At 41.8% G+C, this 20,227-nt stretch overlaps 1 protein-coding gene across 1 annotated transcript; it reads left to right on the top strand.

Annotated features, from left to right (window-relative positions):
- The first annotated feature begins 12,502 nt into the window (after positions 1–12,502).
- LOC137784301 (uncharacterized) lies at positions 12,503–14,699 on the top strand. The gene has a single exon (XM_068574857.1). The coding sequence runs from the start codon at positions 13,297–13,299 to the stop codon at positions 14,149–14,151; it is 855 nt and encodes a 284-aa protein (XP_068430958.1). The 5' UTR covers positions 12,503–13,296; the 3' UTR covers positions 14,152–14,699.
- Positions 14,700–20,227: the final 5,528 nt, after the last annotated feature.

The following is a 20,227-nucleotide window of genomic DNA, read 5'->3' on the forward strand; positions in this document are numbered from 1 at the left end:
ACGGCACAGCGTGTATAGTTCTTTCAACCAAAAATGCTTTCCCCTGGCGAAGGGGAAAATAAATTCCTCAGGAGGTACGTCACTAAAAAAGAAGGTTGAGAACCACTGAACTACAGATAACATCTGAAGAAAGTTCAGTCACACTGAATAAAAAAGAATCACATGTGTGGCATGTCTTTGTGTACAGATGTGAGTTCTGACTTTGAGGATCAGTGATATTATTGCCTCCGTGAGTGTCACAGCTTCTGCTGCTGCTCGTCTTGGTTCATGGTTCAAAATCACCAGGCGCAACTACAATAACAAGACTCCGGTCACGTGTCCCTTTTTCTTCACGCGGCGTGTTTGCCTCAGGTCTGCACGCCTCCCCCCACTGAGGTTGCAGTACCGCAACGCTAACCACACAGATCCTTTAACAGAATTCCCGCTCCCTGTCCAGCTACTTCTTCGGCCGCCCTCTCACACACACTGAACACATCTGCCTGCTCCCTCGGTGTGCTGACCTATCTTTTATTTTGCCCCCTTTGCTCTTCTGATGACAGCCACAAATTCATTCTTCAGACTCTGAACTTTCTTGGAGCTCAGCTATTTCAGTCTTCAGAAGACACAAAGGGCACGTCTCGTCATCTGCGATCCACGGATTACTGTTTTTTTTTTTTTTTATCTCTATGACTGACCAAGCATCTATGTCTCGTCTGTGCGGCATGATGGTATAAATGTACAAAGAGCGCTGCTGCTGTGCCAACTCTATTCAACCCTCTACGCTGGAGGCTGGGTTCTCAAATAGCTTCTGGACTAAACAAAGGAAGCCACTATGATTCATTTAATAATAAATAAAAGTAAATGAAGACAAAGTCTAAGTTCTGAAAATGTGTTTGTACGATGAAATGTTTTTGCCAGAAACACAATACGATACACAACACAATACAATAAAAGACAAGGGAATTGTGACGAGCACATTGCACAATGTTTTGATAGAATCCAAAATGTGCATCTATTGAATGTGACATCAAACTCAACTGACTAACCTTCATCATCATCTCCATAATCCTCAAGAATGTTAATTCCGCGTATTTACATTGATTACTAGACGTCTGAATGGGTTAACCGAGTTTTTCTGAATGCTCCTTACTGATTGACTCCATTTTGTTGAGGTGAACGCATGCGATGTAGATTGCGGTTAACTGGAAACGAATGTTAATGTTAATAAATTGTTCCGATTTTTTCTTCATTCCCACATTGTGGTACTTTTCTCTGCAAATGTAGACGCCGCATTGCCTACTTTTCTCCAGTATTATACTGTATGTGTGGCTTCTGTGATAAGAAAAGTGCTGCCTCGATTTTATTATCTAAAATTCAGTTTAAGAGGACGATTCCCTGCAGTATTCCATACAATTCTTTGCCTCATGCTTCCCAATTCCATAGAAATACAGGCAACAATTTGGCACTACCATTGGGACATAAAAGTTTGAAGTGACAGGGAGGTGTGAATCTGAATTTGTCAAAGATACGGGAGACGGTTTTCAAAGGTTTTCTTTGACTTTATCAGCTAAGTATTGGGGTGGCGTGAGAATGATAGAGAGGAGGAACAGAGAAAAGAGGCACAATAATAACTACAGAGATATTTTTTTAAAAATTCTAAATAATCTGATAAGCATTAACATAACATTAACATAACATTTGTTCCATTTCTGAACTAACGTCTCATTCTTAAATGACTGAATTGTCAGTCTACAAAGCCTGTGTTGATGAGGAGCTCGCAGACACAGACGTATACTTAAAGGCTAAAATAATGAATCAATTGGAGTACTATTAGAGACTGTGCCATTCAGTGTGAAAATGGCTTGACATTGTTTGCGAATACATTCAGATAGATAGAAAACAGCAACTCTATTGATCATATCTGATGCACAACATGCATTCTAAACCACTCATTCACATTTTTGGGCAGAGTGAAGAGAAGAACACCCTGTAAATGTCACTGATGTTCAGCATGGAGGAATCATCTGAAATCTGAAACCTATGTGAAACGTCTGGGACAAATGTTGATTTTTTTTTTTGGGGGGATTCTTACTTTGTGTGTATTCCATATAACAATTGCCTCGGCAATCCTGTAGATAAGCAGACACGTGGAGATTACAACCGACCCCGGTGTTAACTGAACAGATAGAAATAGCATGTGCAGAGGAGGTGAAGTGTGGTGATTTTTCAATGCTCTGCGCTTCTACAAATATGATGTGATTGAGCGATGGAAAGGCAAAAAAACAACAACAAAGAATAGCATTTAGACAAAGCGCAATGTTGAGTGAAGAGATAGCGTGAGTGGGATTGGAGGTGGGGGGTGATTGTGTTGAGCCATCCATGGTGAGCGAGCGAGTGTTTTTCCTGCTCTGAGAGAGGGGAAGAATAGTCGCTGGGCATATAGATGGAAGGGAAAAGCGTTACTGTGGCACTGATAAAGTGACTGAGGACCACTACTGCCACACTTGGACAATTCAGACACAATCTTCTCCCCTTTTTCTTCTCTTTCCTCTGCTACCCGTTCTCGCTGGCGTAATAATGGCTGCTTCTGTCGCCTGTGCCACACACAAAAACCTTCTTGTGTGGAAAAGTAGCAGGGTAGCCACTTTGGGATATAGCGAAGCCCCGACAACCTTTCATTAAACAGGCCAAATTAAAGGGTTTTGTAAAACCCCTCCCACCGCCGCCACCAGAGCTCATCCACCGCCACCTTATCCTGAGTGGCCCCAGCCTGCACATTCTGTATCTCAGGTCTGTCAGAGTGGGGAATCTCTTCAAGCTTGTGAGCTAGAAACTGTTTCTGATCTACACTTGCACATTATCACTGGGGTGTAGAAATGCCTTCAGTCCATACACCACAAGCTCAGCTAAAAGGGAAAAGAAAAGGGGAAAAAAGCACAAAGGCTCACAGTCGACGGCATGCAGATTTGCTGACGCCTGTAATAAAATAAGGCCAGCCGGGTGTGCAAGAGTTGACATTGCATATAGGTGTACAGTCGGGCATCTGCATAAAGAGCGTCTGCCTCTGCCAGCAGCCATCATGGCCATGACAGATTAGAAATTGTGTGTGTAGGGATTCACCGCAAATAATGAGAAATGAGTTTTAAATTGTAGCTCAGGCACTGTGAAAAAACGGGCCCTGTCAATATGTGGTGCGTGTGATGCAGAGAGAAGAGGGGTTGGGGAGGGGGGGTGAGAGAGTGTGTTAGAGGATTTAGGGGTGAGAGAGATAGGGGGAGACGGAGACAGAGAGAGAGCGAGAATGAGGGATCAGGGGATGACTTTGTTTTGGTTTACTGCTTATTACCATCATAATCCTTTGTCCTGTTTTCCACTCTGCAGTCCGGGCACACCTCTCGCCTCGTCTCCGCGTTAGACACTGTGATTGCCTTGTATTTAAGAAGCCTTCTGTGAGCCTCTGTTCCGACAAATGCTTTTCCAATACCAATCACAGCTGAGTGCACCTCATTTGAATCTGTGAAAGGGGTTTTGATTCCATCAGCAGAATGCTCCTCCAAGCGCGGCACAGACCATTCAATACTGTGGCAACGTGTGAAAGCCGGAATATTCTCACCTAGCATATGCATACACTGTAAAGGGTTTGGGCGAGGGCTGCCGAGCCTCTTCAAACCGAGTTGTTCATTAATCCCCCTTTTATTCTCTACATAGGGCCTCATTAGCTCTTCTGCTTTGTGGCATTTGGAAATTATAAGCTGTGCTCCATGTGACTTTCAAATATGGGATGAAAGAGAAGCGGTTTACCGGTCGTAAACTTTGGCGAGGAGTAATAGTACACTCGGTTTTAGTGTTTGATACCGTTAATGCCACCTGATCGACCTCTGATCAGGACATATACATTAAGTGTCTGTATGTAACTGTGTGGCTGCACGTGGTACAGACCAGATGCTGATATCTCCACTGCAGCAGCTTGTTGACCTTCAAACTTATCAATGCATATCTTTCGTCAGAGCAATTGTCTGCCTTTGGGTCTGTGAGGAGTTTAGATAATGCATCCAAATTAAAATCTTTTGTAAATCCCATTGTTTGATTGCTTGCGAGCCACTGAGAGTTGACTTCCTGTGTCCCAAAGTCTTTCTCTTTTCATTATTCAGGTGTGTATTAGCACCTCGTGTTTTCCACACAGAGATTAACACCCTGGATCATACAACACAGTTACAAACACGTGCATCCTCTTCTCTATGTCACTGTGTCCCTGTTTTGGGTTCAACTCTAAATTGGGCACTTTATACATGTGGATACAATTAAATGCAATGTTTTAGCTATGATTACTTTTTTTTCATAACCAAATATATTTTATATTTATAAATGATTTACGTTCTACCGACTCTGATAGACAGTAGTTGTCATAAGAGCCCAAATCCTGTTAGATATCAGATAAAATACAAGTTTCAATCCAACACAAACTAGTCTCATACATTGAGGTGGCACACCAGCTGCCTGCCGTCATAAAGTCATCTGTGTGAAGATATTATATGGCAAAAAAAGGAAAAGAGCCCAAAGTATGCAATGGAGGGTATGCACATGATTTCACCGTATGTGTAGTCACCAGGGTCACTTCCCCCGTGGGTGGCAAACACAACAGTCAGCATCTGCTATCATGCATTCACATGAAGAAAATTGCTAAAATGGTACAAAGCCATTTTGCAATGGACTGCACAAACAGATTGTGAAAGAATTCAGGCAGAAGTTTTTACAAACCGCTGAGGGCTAAAGAGAAAAGAAGCAGTATGAAGTGATACTCTCTGAAAGGCTGTGTGACACAAGCGAACCCAGCATAGTTTTCTGAATGGAATATATAAAAAAAAAAAGATTATTTTTGAAAGATTTGTCCCACAGACATCCAGAGTATTCTTTGAAGTCCTTGTGATTTTGATTAGGCAGACAAATCCTGCATTAGATACGGACAAGCGTCTACACTCAGTTGACAGTTTATTAGGTACACCTAGCTAAAACTGATGCAGTCTAATACAGCAGTCCTGCAATAAATCCTACCTGGATGACTCATGAGGGTGATAATGTTCAGTTTTTGTTAAGACAGGTTGCTTTTTTTAAAGCTTTTTGGAGGCTGCAGTTCGTGGTGCTGTTGTATTATACAGAGAGGTGTTTCTTCTATTTAGCCTGCCCTCATGGACATAAATGGGGCCGGACACTGCTGTATTAGACTCACTTAGTTTTAGCTCAGTATACTTATAAAGACTGGAAATAGTGTGACTGCTGTTGTTTTTTGTTTTTTTTTAAACAAACTTCTGGTCAGAATTCTTAAAAATAGAGAGTATAAGAATTAAAGTTTGTACAAAAGCGTCACGGTTTTTGCCAAAATACGGTTTTATCATTTAAAAAAACATGGTGACTTCAGACAGTATAATTGCCCAGTGCCTAGTTTATACGTTGGACCTACACAACAAAATAAAAAACAAGAAACGTGTTCAAAAGGCCAGCGTGCAGACATAGTTCCTCAGTTTCTGGCTACTGTACATTTCACTGCCCACAGACCACTGTGCACCACTTTTTTCACGAAATGTGTATGTTTTCGTCCTTGTATTGCAGTTCTATCCCTTCGTAGCAGCTGTCGTGAGTATGCTATGCCAGTCTATATCAAGGTTTTGATAAATAGGACAAAATGTTCTACAACGCAAGTGAAAAAAAAAGAAAAACAAGCAACAAACATTGTTTGAAGTAATGAGGGGGGGATGAGAAAGTCTCTGTAGACAGCAGAGCTAATGCCATTACCAGCTGAAAATATGGAAGGGATTATGCTACATGACCTTCACCATCCTTTTCCCCACCTCTTTTTTCTTTTGACGGCAACCTGCAGTTTGACACTAAACTAAACATCTGTGCCGTTTCTACACATGGCTGGACCCCTCTGCACAACCAACTTAGAGAATCGTGACCGAATCACTTGAAATATGTCAAGGTGACTTTGTAAGTCTGACAAAAGGGAGTGGCACGTTTTCAAAGTTAATCACGTTGTAAACTATGCATTTACTACTCAAGGGATTTAATTATTTAGTAATTCATGGATCGTGGTTTTAGTTTGCGAGGCAAATACACCTTGTTCAATATGAAATGAGGAAAAGTTTAAGTTCAAGTTTAAGGGCAAGCAAAATAAACACATTCTGTTTGTCTTTAGGTAAAGATGCAGACGTGCTTAATAGTAAAAACCTTGTTTTATGTGTACAATGTTTGCAGTATAAATATACACCAAACATAAAGTTGACACATTTCTTATGCAGATCTTGTATCTATTTTCAGAGTAACAATGACTTGCCAGCAGATACAGTCCTCGTCAAAATGTGAGAACTACTGTGTACAATTTAAAAAACAGGAACAAATGCAACCTGGGAGTCAAACAAAATGAAATGTCAATGCGGTACAAATACAATATATGTCAACTGCATTAATTTTTCTGTTATATCAAACACAATTTCATGGTTGACATGGTGGAAGAGGATTAGCACCCCATTTATATACCTTTAAAGGAAACACAGACTGCTAATGCTGTAGCTTATAATCCTCCCAGCACTCCGGGCATGGATGTGTTGAGTCTGCTAGTTTGACTCCGAGTGTGCTGGCTGGCCCGGATTGCTGATGACTAAAGTAGTGACTGAGGGAGTGCAAAGGCTACAGGGAAATCAAGAGTTGTTGTACCCAGCAGCTAAGAGAGGGACTTGACAGTTTCAAAGGATTATGTACTGTGGGGCTAACAATACTAATGGCACTTCTTTTGCATTATGATAATTGCCAAGACAAAATTGCCACCTAATTTCTCCCTGTTTCTAATTATTGGGCTCTTCAATGCAAGCAGGCAGTGGGAGCGGAGCATTGGCAGGCAATTAAACTCCTGCAATTATGGCTCTATTGTAAAGCGCAGCTTTACCAAGGATTTGTAGGGCAGAGAGTGATTGCTCTCCGACGCAATTAAATACAGGATAAATCTGGTGTGGACCTGTGAACGGATCTTTAAAAGTTCACTGCTGTGTTTTGTAACAACCTCTCCCCAGTCAGGAAACGGGAACCAAGTCTGTTAAGGAGGTCACTTGCCAAAAGAGCCACCACACCTACTGAGCCATAGCCACACGTCTGTTACAGCAAACCCCACTGGATGCACGTTTGCAACTAAACTACTCTCATTGTGGATTCCCAAAAAAAAATACAACCATTTGCATAGAGAGCATTTCCAGGGAGGCATGCTGGGTAGGATTAGTGCTCCTCTTCGTCTAGCGTGTCGGAGTGAGCAGTGACCCAATGCAAATGTGTGCGCTAGGAAGTTTAGAGCTATGAACTGTGGGATACAGAGGTGCGTGGCCATCTGGAAACTCAGTGACAGGAAGGTGTTTATGAGAGACTGGGGGGAATAAAGAGCCACAACCTACTTTGTCTCATTTTGTTGTACAGAAGCCACTGATCCAGTGCAGTGTTGTTAAAAGGCTGGTTTGGGACCCAAAGGAGGGAGATATAAATTGGTCAATGAATTGGTTTGAGGAAAATTAAAATCCAAAGCTGCAATGGTATGATGTCAAAGCTGAAATGGAAGACTGGAAAATGTATACGAGTCGTTGACTAGTCACAAACATGGTATGTTTTGCAAGATTATATATATATATATATATATATATATATATATATATATATATATATATATATATATATATATATATTGAGTATTCATAATGAACATTATTTTGTGTCAGGTATGATCAGTAATGGAGGTCTTTTAGATGGTTGTTGTTGTATTGGGTGGGCAGCATATTGGCGCTTGGCTCAAACTGGCCTCTCCTGCACAGTCACCAAACACAACAAGAAGACATGTTTTGACACACACGACGCATGTCATGACTATTTTAGAGTTAATGTCATGCATTTCATGATTGTATTCTCCCGCAGTGGTGGAATATAACGACGTAAATTAAGGCTACTCAAGTACTGTACTTAAATACAATTTGAGATCATTGTAAACTACTTTACTTGAGCATGGGGGGGCAAAAGGTGGTGTTTAAGTTGATGACATGTTGGAGGTTGATTTGCACAAACTGCAGAAAAGGTCAGCCACCTGCAGTTTACTGTGGCTGTTTCCTCTTGTACCATTCCTTCTTCGCAATATTTAAAAATGTCCATATATATTTATGGAGATCGACTAACACATAACCACTAACCTCAAGGACTCATTTAAAATGCAGCAGCATTAGAAAATGTTTAGTTTGCATTAACAAATACAACTCTGATAAGGTTGTAGCGGAGTGAACCGTGAACAGGGAGGCTCCTATCAAGGAGATGAAATGATGGGCAGTAACATTGGAGTGCATGCATGCATTGTTTACTTTGAATCCCTTAAGGGTACGTAGGCAATTTGAATAACACAAGGAAAAGCTGACTCTACCAGAAAGATGAAAACTACTATAGTAAAAGATGAGTATATGCATATTGAGTGGCTATTGCTGAAGGAAATACCATCTGCAAATGCAGCTGATTTTTACAAACGGTCAAAAACCTTCGAAAGGGTGTGAAAGGAAAGTTCCGAGAGAAAGGCAGACAACGAAGGAAACAAATCGCTGCCAGAAGGTTGAACACACATATTAAAAAAACATTTGCATCCATCCGATTTCATGAAATGCATTTGGTGTGGAGTAAGAACCCACAGCCGTCGAGCATCAAACACATGGCGTTGTTAGCAACATCCGCTCCATCTTATCTTGGATGTTGATGTTTACTATTCAGTAAAGTCGCTCTTCTTGTTGGGATGCACGTCTATTTGTTAGTGTACTAATATACAGTAAGTAGCATTACATTCCAAAATTGAAAGCTACATAATTAGTGAATACTTGCTCGGAGGCATTCATTTACTTTTTGCATTTGTTTCAACATGGCAAATTAAGTCTTGATGTGATTGATCAAAAATGTTCGAGAAAGTCCATTAACTTTGAGCCGGAGGCCAAACAAAACAGAAGCACCAAAACACAAAATGTGATTATCAACGGCTGCTGCCAATTTAAATTAGAGAGAGCACAGTTAATCAAACTGTGTGCAATAATACACCTAAAAGCATGAATCAACAAGGTTCAGCTCCATCCAATTCAATTTAATGTTGAACCAAAAAAATGCCACCCTTTTAAAATCACGAGGGAACTTCAAACGCATCAAAACATTTGTGTGGCGGCGGGTTAGCTTTGTAAAGCCGGTTAGTGGATGAAGCTAAAGACATCACTTTCATTGACAAGCCTCATAAATCAAGAGTTGCCCTATCGGATTTTTTGCCTACCATATGCTTCCCACAAGTACAAGAAACTTTTTTCTTCTTCTCCTTTTTACAATCACTTCTGATGGTATTGCTTCCCACCACTTCTCTTTCATGCCCTTCCCTCTTCCCTCTCATGTTCCTCTTTCACAAGCATCTTCAGAGAAAGTTTCCTGCCACTGTGTGAGACACATCTGCATTGCAGTGCTGAAGGGAAAGCAGCGGCTGGAGCAAAAGAGATGTGTGTAAACGGCTCGGGACAGAAATGCAAAATGAAAGAATGACAATGAGAAAGTCTGACCGGTCATTTAACAAAAATAATGGATTCATGAGTGACAGGACAACATCACTTCAAGCATCATTTGGTACAGTACACTGTAGTTGTTTTACATTTATTCTTTTGCCTTTGACAGAAGAAAACATGCCCATTTCAATGTCCAAAAATCTAATACAAACACAACCATTTGCACCTCAAAGTGCTGTCACAGTGAAATCACAGAGAGGGTCATCCACCCCCACCTCCCTCTGAGCCTCCCTGTTATTAATGGCGTCATCATTTTTCCTCTGCTCACTCTATTTCCCTTCTGATGGTGGGGCCTGCTTCATCGTGTTCTTCCATGTTTCTGTAATTGCTCCAACAGCCTGCCTTATGCTGAGCATATAGTTTTTGTGTGTGGGTGCGTGTGAGTGTGTGCGCGTGTGTGTGTGTGTGTGTGCCCATCTAGTGGGCGTGTGCGTGTCTGTAAGTGTGTGCATATGTATCCGTGTGTGTTGCCGTGTGCCCCCACCAGGGCCGGCTACGAGTTTGTGGGGCAGAACCGAGCCGCGGGCGAGCTCCACACGGAGCGAAATGACAGCCCCCAGGCCGCCATTGGTTGATGACCGTGAAAACACTTGCGGTTAACGTAAAGGGAGCGACCGGCTGTCACAGTGAGGCACTGCGCTTATGTGCAGCCCTGACAACAGCACAACGAGCCCCTCTACAACTTGACTCTGCAGTGCTGCAACAAACAAAGGGACAACCCTACAATTCATAACAACAACCACTTCAAACATCTGAAGTGCAGAGCAAAGAGGGAACGGAGCAAGACACAACCCCTACTATTTGTCACAGTCTTTGGGAATGTATGTTTTTTTTTCTTCCTTTGCTTAAATTCTGGTGTGCAGAAAGTGAGAGCCGAAGGTGGTTGTTGAAGGAAGACAGGGAAGTGAGTGTGAGGGAAAGAATGCCGAGACTGTTGCAGACCAACCAAGGTCAGATAAAGTGAGGAGTAAGTGCTCGGAGAGCTACAGGAGCAGAGGCCAGCTCTGTGGAGGAGGTGTGAAGGAGTGAGTGACCAAGCATGAGCGCCGCTGCCTCCACCCATCATTAAATGAAGCCACTTAAGGAAAAAAGAGCAGCTCAAAAAAGGTCAAAACACAGCACTTCTGCAAAGCGCTGATGGTTTTATTTAGCCAACTGGGGAATGGTTTTGTCTTTGACGGAGACGCACAGAGCCCTGTTTTTACAAACCCTTTTTTTAATCTATCACATTGACGCCAGCAAACAGGTCCCTAAAGTTAAACAGAAAAGCAATAAATGAAGTGCCAACATCATGCAGTAAGGAAGGATGATTACAGAGGTGGTTTCATCATCAATTTGAACCTCTCTGTGGTTAAAACAGACTTCTTTAACCTCCCTGCCCTCTTGCATTGCCTTTCTTCTCCTTCTGCACTGACTCAGAACACACACACACACACAGACACGCGCGTGCACACGCACACACACAGTTTATTATGCAGTAACATTACCAGAACCCCTTAGGCAGCTGTGCATCTCTGTATGACTGATGAGGGTAATTTCTCCCAAACAACAGAATGATCACTTTGTGGTGAGCGCTACAGACCCTCCCCTCCTCCGCCTGTCTTCCCTCTCGCCTGTTTTTTTTTTTTTTTTTAGCTTACCAAAAAGACAGATATTTGTCAAATACTCTCCTGCAGAGTCTGGAATGGCTCAGGAGATAAATAGCTCTCCGACCCCATGCATAGGGATTATAAAAAATAGAAAAGTTAATCTAATCAATCCATTGATTCTTCACTGACGATTCAGATTCAGATTATGTTAATAAAAAGACATTCACGTCCAGTTCCCACTCGGAGCTCCGGGTGTGGAAGCTTTTCCTTATTTTTTCCTTGATTACCATAGGGATCCAATATAATACACATGCCACTGTGAATTAGCCTCACGGTACGGACTGGGCTGAGCCACAGTGAGTTTATACTGTCTGTGCGCCACGGGATATACTGAGCACAGCATAGTGAGGTCTCTCTGCCTCTCTCTCAGCCTCATAGGTTCAGCCCCAGTGGGCTGTCTTTACCTATTCTCCCATCTGTCAGTCACACACAAAAACAAATCCACCTGTCGACCAGGAGACTGGGTTTAACAGGGCGACGCTACAGCTGTCTGGGCCTGACTTGGTGCAGAAGGGAGCGAGCCAGCGCCCTCCACTGGTGATGGAAAGCCCATTAAGATGCTTATTACCCCACCTGTCAGCCCCATCTCCTCACCTGCACAGATACACCAGACTAATGAAGACAGTCACTATTAATACAGCAGCATGAACATGGAAGTCATGCCTCTACGCTTTTTGTGGTCCTTGTGTCCTTGATCACAAGGGCTCTCCGGCTTTGTAACAATATAACAGTTCAAGCGTTAAAAGACAGGCATTTTTACCGTGACACTTGATTGCCTCAACAATGAAGCTATTAATGCTGCATTATGTAAATTGTAATGGTCACAAACATCTAATAGGATGAAGGCAAAGTACAGTGCAATTTAATGCTGCTGACTTTCAGTGGCTCTTTGAAGGATGTTTTCAATTATAACTGAGCTAATTTAATTCATTGTTTCGTGGCTGAAAATGCATTTTTAAAGGTTGACTGAGTCTCTATTTCAGAACTCAAGTTTAATCAGTCATGTACATTGCACACTGGAACGTCCTCTAAAGAGATTGACAAAGTTGCCGGGGATCTGCGTTCTAGGTTTTAAAGGGACAAAGTAGCCCTGCCTTTCTCCTTTTCCTCAGATGGCAGGCTTCAGTTGTGGAGGGGAGGGTGTTCATCTAAAAGATGAAAAGACCTGCGCCTTTAAGAGGGCTGTCTCCCCTTTCCCTCATGCTCCCCCTCAACCACACAGACACTCCTCCTGTGAGCATTTGTGAGGCAGCTCCTGTCCCTTATGTCTCTTTGTGGGGAACAGAACAGACTTCCCAGAGCACCACTGGAGACAAGACAGAGCTCTAGGGAAGACACCCCAGGTGCAGACCTCCATGCAACCCTGGCCTCAACTACTGTGGATGCTAAGAGGAGCACAGGGAGAGGAGACACAGACCCACTCAAGCTGGAGTAAAACACCAAGAGGTCCACAACAGGAGGTGGAACTTATCAGCTGGACAAGCCAAGAGGTCACGTTTGAGTTGAAGACGACATTTTCAGCAGATCAAAATCAACAGCGCTGGACGGGATCGCGAAGGAAAAGGTGGAGTCTTAAATTTGAACTTTCAGATTTTCTTTCAAAAAGTTTTGCTGAAGAAGAATCAACAAAGAACTCCAAATCTTTGATAGCTATAACGGATTAGAGTACCATATTAAATACATACAAACGGCAGAAATAGGACATTTCATCTTAATGTTTTCATTATTTTTATCCATCACCAGAGCACTTTCAAAAAAATCGATTGTGGTATGTAATTGAGATGCTCTTTAAAGAACATCTTGAATGCTCGCGACAGTGCTCTTAATTCACCAGCCAGGCGTTCATCTTATTTCTCCAGCTCTTTCTAAAAGGGAGCATTAAAGACTTCATTGATAGTGCTCTTGGGGAACGGGTAATATTTCTTATGTGAAGTCTCGAAACTTTACAGCTGTTGACTGGAGGGAGAGAAAAGTGCCACATGCATAAGAACATTACGTTGAGCTGTGTTCCATGTGGGAAAAGTGTGCGTCTGGACTAACGTTGCGGTGGAGCATTGAAGACGGAAGAAATGTTCCCAGGGTGTGGAGTGGTGAGTGGCCAGAACCAGTACCTGACCAGAGACGCTGTCAGGCCCCATCCCGGACTCGAGGTGAAAAGACCGATTCAAATGGAAAACGGGGTAACCCCAGGGACCTGCCCCGTCTACCACAATCACACTTACAGCAACGCTGGCCAGCCAGCGGTGGTCAACAATGTTTCGTGCCCGCTGAAGCCGACACCACTGCCGGTCCCTCCCGCTGCACTGAAACTAGGGCAGGAAGGGTTTAAGAAAGTCTGCCGAACTGAGGAGGACAGCCCCTGTCCCTTTCCAGGACTGGCCTCTGGGGTGCTGGAGATGCGCGTGAAGGAGGGAAGTAAGATCCGCAACTTAATGGGATTTGCCATGGCACGGATGCAGGGAGAGAAGGTCGTCAGTGGGGGAGATGTGAGTGGTGGTGGTGGTGGTGGTGGTGGTGGGCTCAGGCAGGTGGTCTTCACGGGGTCGGGCCGCGCGGTCACAAAGACCATCACTTGTGCTGAGATCATGAAACGAAAAGTGGGCTCTCTGCACCAGCTGACCAAACTGCAGTACAAGGTGGTGAAAGAGGTGTGGGAGAGTAGTGAAGGGGGCACTTCTGAGATGACGGTGCACAGGACTGTGCCCTCCATCAGCATCCTTCTCTCCAAAGACCCACTGGATCCCCAGGAACCGGGCTATCAGCCTCCAGAGACTCTCAGTGCATTGTGGGATGAGAGAGAGGGGATGGAATCTGCCTCACAAACGGCATGCAAGAGACCTCTTGGACCTTTGGCATACAGCGGTTTCCCTCTGTGTAAGAGAGTGTGTTTGGGGGAAGGAGTGTCAGTGCAGCCTCCTCACTGACTGGCTGAACTGGTGTCGAACTGTGGAGAGGATTGAATCAGGAGAGTTCATTTGGCGCTGCCCTCCACTCAAGCACAATGCTGAGACAATCAGAACACTCACTCAGACAGAACAGTGCTTTCTCAGAAGAACCGAGTACCAATTCCAGCCTCCAGAGGTCAGTTTGACTGGGACCCAAAAGCTTGCCTCTGTACATACAGCATTTAAGGGATGGGTTTCTGGGCACGTCCAACATGATCTCTCATGTCCACATAATTGTGATGTGTGCTATACAATCTTAAACCGATGCACATCTCATTTCACACTGACAAAAAGAAAAGCCATTAATTGCACAGGTTCCAGATTCCTGCTCGCAGTAAACTATCTACAGCCTGTGGATCAAATCATGTATTAGCATCATGTTGCAATCATTTCTATTCCTCCATACTCTTTAAGTGTACCCTCTAAAAATGCACAAGGTAGACCCAAGAGTATACAATAAAAATAGTTGAAAGCCATTGATGTATGACAAACGCAAAACATAACCCATTTTATTTGTCTGATTATTAACTCTCATGAAAACAAAATCAAATAAATTGGAGTTTTTTTTCCAATGGAAATTTTGTTTCATCTTTCTTACTCACACATCATTGAACTTGCAAAGCTCTGATTGAACAGAAAATCACAGTGCGCTGATCTGTTGATAAGAATAACTGCAGTGAAATTTCTCTGTTGAAAAAGCTGATTTAATGACAAAGCTGTTGATAAGGCACAGCTCCTAAACCAACCCAGCCTGACAGAAATGCCGAGGGCAGAAATACAGGCACTGATTATCATTAAGATAACAACATAACATCACACAACACAGTGGAGAAAGGGATTAAAACTAGGCTTGACAGAGCTTCACACTACACTGTTCCTGTAAAATATGAAACCAAGGCAACAAGCTATACTGCTTCTCCTTTCAGCCGATGGGCCTACCCACCCACCATTTCTATTGTATTGTAAAGCACAGCGTACCTCTTCCACGAGGCTATATTCTACCTTTTCTCAAGATAAATTGTATGCTGAACCATGTGGTCTAAAAAAAACCTACATATTTTTTACAGTAACATTATGCTCTTGAAGTTGACTGACATTAATGGAATGGCTGCAGACACTCTGCAGTTGACATTTTGCATGCATGGCCTCAATTTCCACCCCTTTTAGGTATAATTTTAGTTGCAAAAAACGTACCGCTGATTGATTGCTGAAGCTTAACTGGATGCTGCAGACATCTATGGCAATTGGATCAAAATTCAACTCCAAGCAGAATGGTAGGGAGAGAGAGAGAGAGAGAGAAAAAACTGGCACAGTATGTATTGAATTTTCTGGATTAAAGATTTCTACATATAAAAAATGTATTCTATACCGCTTTAAAAAGTTATCCTGAAGAAAAACAAAATAAACCTTTCTGGGAATTATTTTAGCCACATACTTAAGAGCTTTTTCCACTTAATCAACCATGTCTTCTGGGCGATAATAACTTAAGATAAGTGGAACCTTGTCTGAAGCTTTTATGTTGATCTTAATGAAAATCTGCAAACGCAGATGTCGGCCTCCTAAAGTAAATTAATCAATGTGCGTCCTAACGGGGGAGACAGTTCAGCTACAGCTTAAAAAGGGAGAGAAAAAAAAGGAGAGTTCACTTCAACAGAATTAGCGTTGAAATTCATCTTTCAAAGAAATACAAATCGTAATATTTCATATAATGGTCAGCCAGCATTTTAACAGTCTATGGCGGACATAGTGATTAACCTCCCTCTCGATCCCATTAAGTGAATCAGAGCACAGCAGAGCACCCAAGGTTGAATAAGAAATGCTGCCACTGCAATACAGCACATATGAAGCAAACTGTGTGTCCTCGAGACTGCTGGAAGGTTATCACTTCAGGTCGCTGTTATCACAGAGTTAACAGCTTTCACCCAAGAGCCTTTGGGACAGTCAGTCTGCAATGCAGGTCAAAACGATAATGCCGCTATAAGTAAATTTCAAATCGACCTGCATCTGTTATCGAGCATTAAGAATTCTGGGCCAAGTGTAAAATGCACTGGGGGTAATTAGGGATAACAGCATAGCGTACCTGAGTGAGAGAACAGATAAAACATACTGACAAAAGCATTATCCCAGAGCTAAATCCGATGTGGCTGGCACGAAATAGCATGGTGGAGGAGTCAACAAAGTGCATTATAAGGATGGGGACAAGGTTATTCACAAGCTGGAGTTCTATTTTGCAAATATTGTGTGTTTTCAAAGATGTCAAGGTGGATTTAAAGAAGATACAGACCTGGGCCTAAGAAACATAATTTGAGTTTGGTTTACTTTGAACTTATATATACTTATACATACTTTTTTTCGAGGAGAAAAGAAAGAGAAAAGCTGTATTTTAACCTTAAAATATCTTGCATATTTATAAAATCAACGCAGCATTATGTAAAGACTGACCAATACATTGTTATCTGTTATGGTGGGCGCAGCAGTAACGTTCTGTTTACCAAAGCCAATAACTACATGCGGTGAATGTGAATAAATTCATTTTGAAGTTAACATAATGAAAGTGTTGGCACTCTATTTTTCCCTTCTCTGCCGCTGCAGCAGATGAGAGTGAGGTCTTTGGGATGGTGTGGGAGTTCGCTATCTCCCAGCCTCCAGATGGCTTCGTCTTCTCTTATCTAGAAGAATGGGTGCTGCCTCAATTTTTCAACTCGCCTTATCTGCGAATCCTTTAAATTGAATATTTACTGGGCCTATGTTTTCTGCCCGTGTTAGCCCTCTGAAGTCGACATTCCTCTTGCTTGTCGAGACAGGCCAAAAGGTTTTTCTCACTCATACACACTCATTGTCTGCCTTGTCAAGTAATGGGACAGTGATTGATTATGTGATTGTCAGGAGAGAATGGGAAGGTTAAGCAGTTGAGCAGAGAGCAGTGGAGACATATTAACGAATGGCCATAGAGGGAATATGTTCAACAAAAGAGAACCGTACATTACCCAAACATGACATCAGGCAGACCTCCATTTTATGTCAGGAGAAAAATAGACTGAATTAATCACTTTCCCAACAGTCTGTTGTTTCCTGCACAGTATACACTAGAGGTTAAGAGAACACTTAAGCAGCTATTGAAAACATCTTATTGCAATGTGACTGGCTATGGTCTATCTGCATAAACAACACTCTAAAAAGCCCAACTTCAAATTTGTTGTCCTAACACATTTTTTTAAGTTGAGTCAACAAATATCGTTGAAAAAAGTTGAACTAACTCAAAATCTCAATTTTATTAATGAGGAGTGGAATCCACTGAAAATGTTAAGTTGAGAAAACTTAGTATAGTGAGTTGGGCATCTACTGAGGTAACTAAGACCACTGTGCATGTGTCAGTAAACACACAAACACACAAAAATAAAACATATATATATATATATATATATATATATATATATATATATATATATATATATATACTACTTTAATATTATATTTTAAATAATGAAATAAATATTAAAATATTTTCTTTAGCCCCTGTTTAAGATACATTGATTTGATAATACCATTGTTTCTTTATTATATTTTGATAGTTTTTCAGATCTCATTTGATTGACATGTACTTTTTACATCTTAATCTTAAACTGCTGAATGTCTGTTGACAATATATGTTCAATAAAGCGAGAGAGAAGAAAAAACTGCCATAAAAGAAGCAGAAGAAGAAGTTAAAGAAGAAGAAGAAGAAGAGATTCAAATATCCGTCTACCACTGCGCATGCGCACTTCCGCATGAGAGAGCAATTTCGCGCCGGTCAACGGCAGCTCAAGTGTTTCTGCAGAATGCCGTTTACGTCCCGCACCACTTAACCAGGTAAGACTGTGTATGTTCAGTGCGTTAGCTAACGAGCTAGTCAGATAACCTGTTGATTTTTAATGCCAAAGTTAACATTACGAAGTTTATAACGTGACAGACACCAGCCTACTTTTCACGTGTTCATAACGTCATGTGTAATTTTACGATAACGACCCGCTCGTGTTAGCTAGGTTAGTTAACATGTTGCTGCAGTGCTTCGCAGTTCTTTAGCGTTGGTGGCGTCGGGACTGCCTCCAGACTAGAGGCTCTAGTTCACTCTTTAGTTACCCGCGCGTAGCATTCAGGGGCACTAGATAGCGACCAGGACCTGGACGGTAGTGCCGTTGGCACCTGTTCGCCCGCAGGGACCACGCGAGTCGCCCGCGAGGCATGTTGTAAGAATAGAACACATTTTGAGCTTCGTCAAAAATATATTTGTTTTTATCAACCGACCTGTCTACATGGTCGCGTTACAACTCTTCTCTGTAACGCCATGCACACAGACACGGGCGGGCACACAGGTGAACACCCAGTGGACAGAGAGCAGCGAAAAATACGTTGCGTGCTTTTTACAATGAGATTTGCAGCTATCACTTTTAAAGCAGTAAATGTATTGCTGCAGCGTGGAGCTCCATGAATGGACGTTTCTCTCTTGAGACACTGCAGTGACAAAGCCTGCACACTTTGTGGTTGACATTAAATTGAAGTTAAAGTTGCATCATTGTTTCTTTTATATGCAAACTGTTTTGTATGTTTCTAAAAGTGCAACTCTGCAAATAATAAGTGGATTTAGTGATATTGTGTTCAAGTTTAATTTTTTGTGTCATTCTCCAAATTTATTTTGTATTATGTCAAATTTTTAATCTTCAATTTGTATTTTTCAGATGACAGATGTCCTTGCCCACAAAGTGTACAGCTCTGCGAGGTCTACCTTTCATTGTGAAGGAAAAGCCGGACGGCTAGCTAAAGACATGTCTGGTAAGACCAATTTGTCATTAAGGTTGCACATTGAGCAAGAACACACTAATGCAAACTTTCATCAAACCCTCATTTCTACTTCACTGTTACTTTGTTAATCCATCTAAATTTTTAATAAGTGTAACTTTTATAGTTTTTAATTTTATGTAATATCGCCAATACTGGCAATGTTACTGTAGCATCAAGGTTACAAGTGAGTGTAATGCCTGCATCACATGCATTTTGTAACAGCAATTCTCCTTCAAATTTACATTTATAATTCCAAGCCCAAATTGGTCATGGGTTTTGAGAATGATGCATATACACATTTTGTCAGTATTTAAATTACAAAGTTATTCTGTCAGTACATTTTCAAAGTTGAAGTACGCTTTTGTTGAGCTAATCTTTTTGAGAAAATAAAACAAAAACCTTTACATCAACACCCTTTGCCGCTAATACTCTTTAGGGTGAGAATCTGGCAGATTTGGAATAGTAATGTCCATTGTTTTATAGCAGATTTGTTCCAGTTTAGGTTTTTGTCACTTATTAAATTAAAGGGAGCCTGTACCATGAGAGCAAATGTTTCCCTGTCTTTTGCTCAATTTATTTAATTTAACAGACTATGACGATTTAAATACTATAATACTAATGTGTAGGAGGTGACTCTTGTATGAAAGTTTTATATTTTAGTTTTCAAAATCTGCATGAAAATGTATTTTGGCTTTTAAATTGTATTGTTACAGAGTGATGAAGGAAAAAAAGATGAACACTTAAGAGGCGGTGAATATTTATTATTGTCTCTGTATTCTTGTTTTTGTGTAGAATACAGACCCGAAGGAATCTTATGTGAAAGAAGTTGAACTGGGACTACTTGCTGAAGATGACGTTGGGACGGTCCGCTCAAGTCTAACAACACTAAGCATCGCCCTGATTATTGAGAAACGGATTGTCATGGATGATATATGCGACATCCCAACTGCATTTGCCCTTTTGTTTGGACTCATCTATGCTCTCAACCTGGAGTATCCGAAAGACATGAGGTACACCTTCGAAGTAATTCAAAGTTGTTCATGAACCTTGGTACCCAGTGCTCTGCCCGGGTTCGGTCCTTAAAAAGCAGTTTGCTCAAGTAGCCTGCCATATGTAAACCCCACCTATGGTCTTGGCTGGATTTTGAGGGGGGTAAGAGTTCAGGTTGCAGTTGTCTTGTTACAGACAATACATTTTTTTATGTCCATTCATTGTAAAAACAATATAACTATGTCCC

This window comes from Clinocottus analis, unplaced genomic scaffold, assembly GCF_023055335.1.
Source record: "Clinocottus analis isolate CAN_PGR_092001 unplaced genomic scaffold, fCliAna1.0.p SCAF_1, whole genome shotgun sequence".
Lineage (NCBI taxonomy): Eukaryota > Metazoa > Chordata > Actinopteri > Perciformes > Cottidae > Clinocottus > Clinocottus analis.

What these genes read in the sequence shown, in the direction of transcription:
- LOC137784301 (XM_068574857.1), top strand. Translation starts at nt 13,297, where the DNA reads ATGTTCCCAGGGTGTGGAGTGGTGAGTGGCCAGAACCAGTACCTGACC.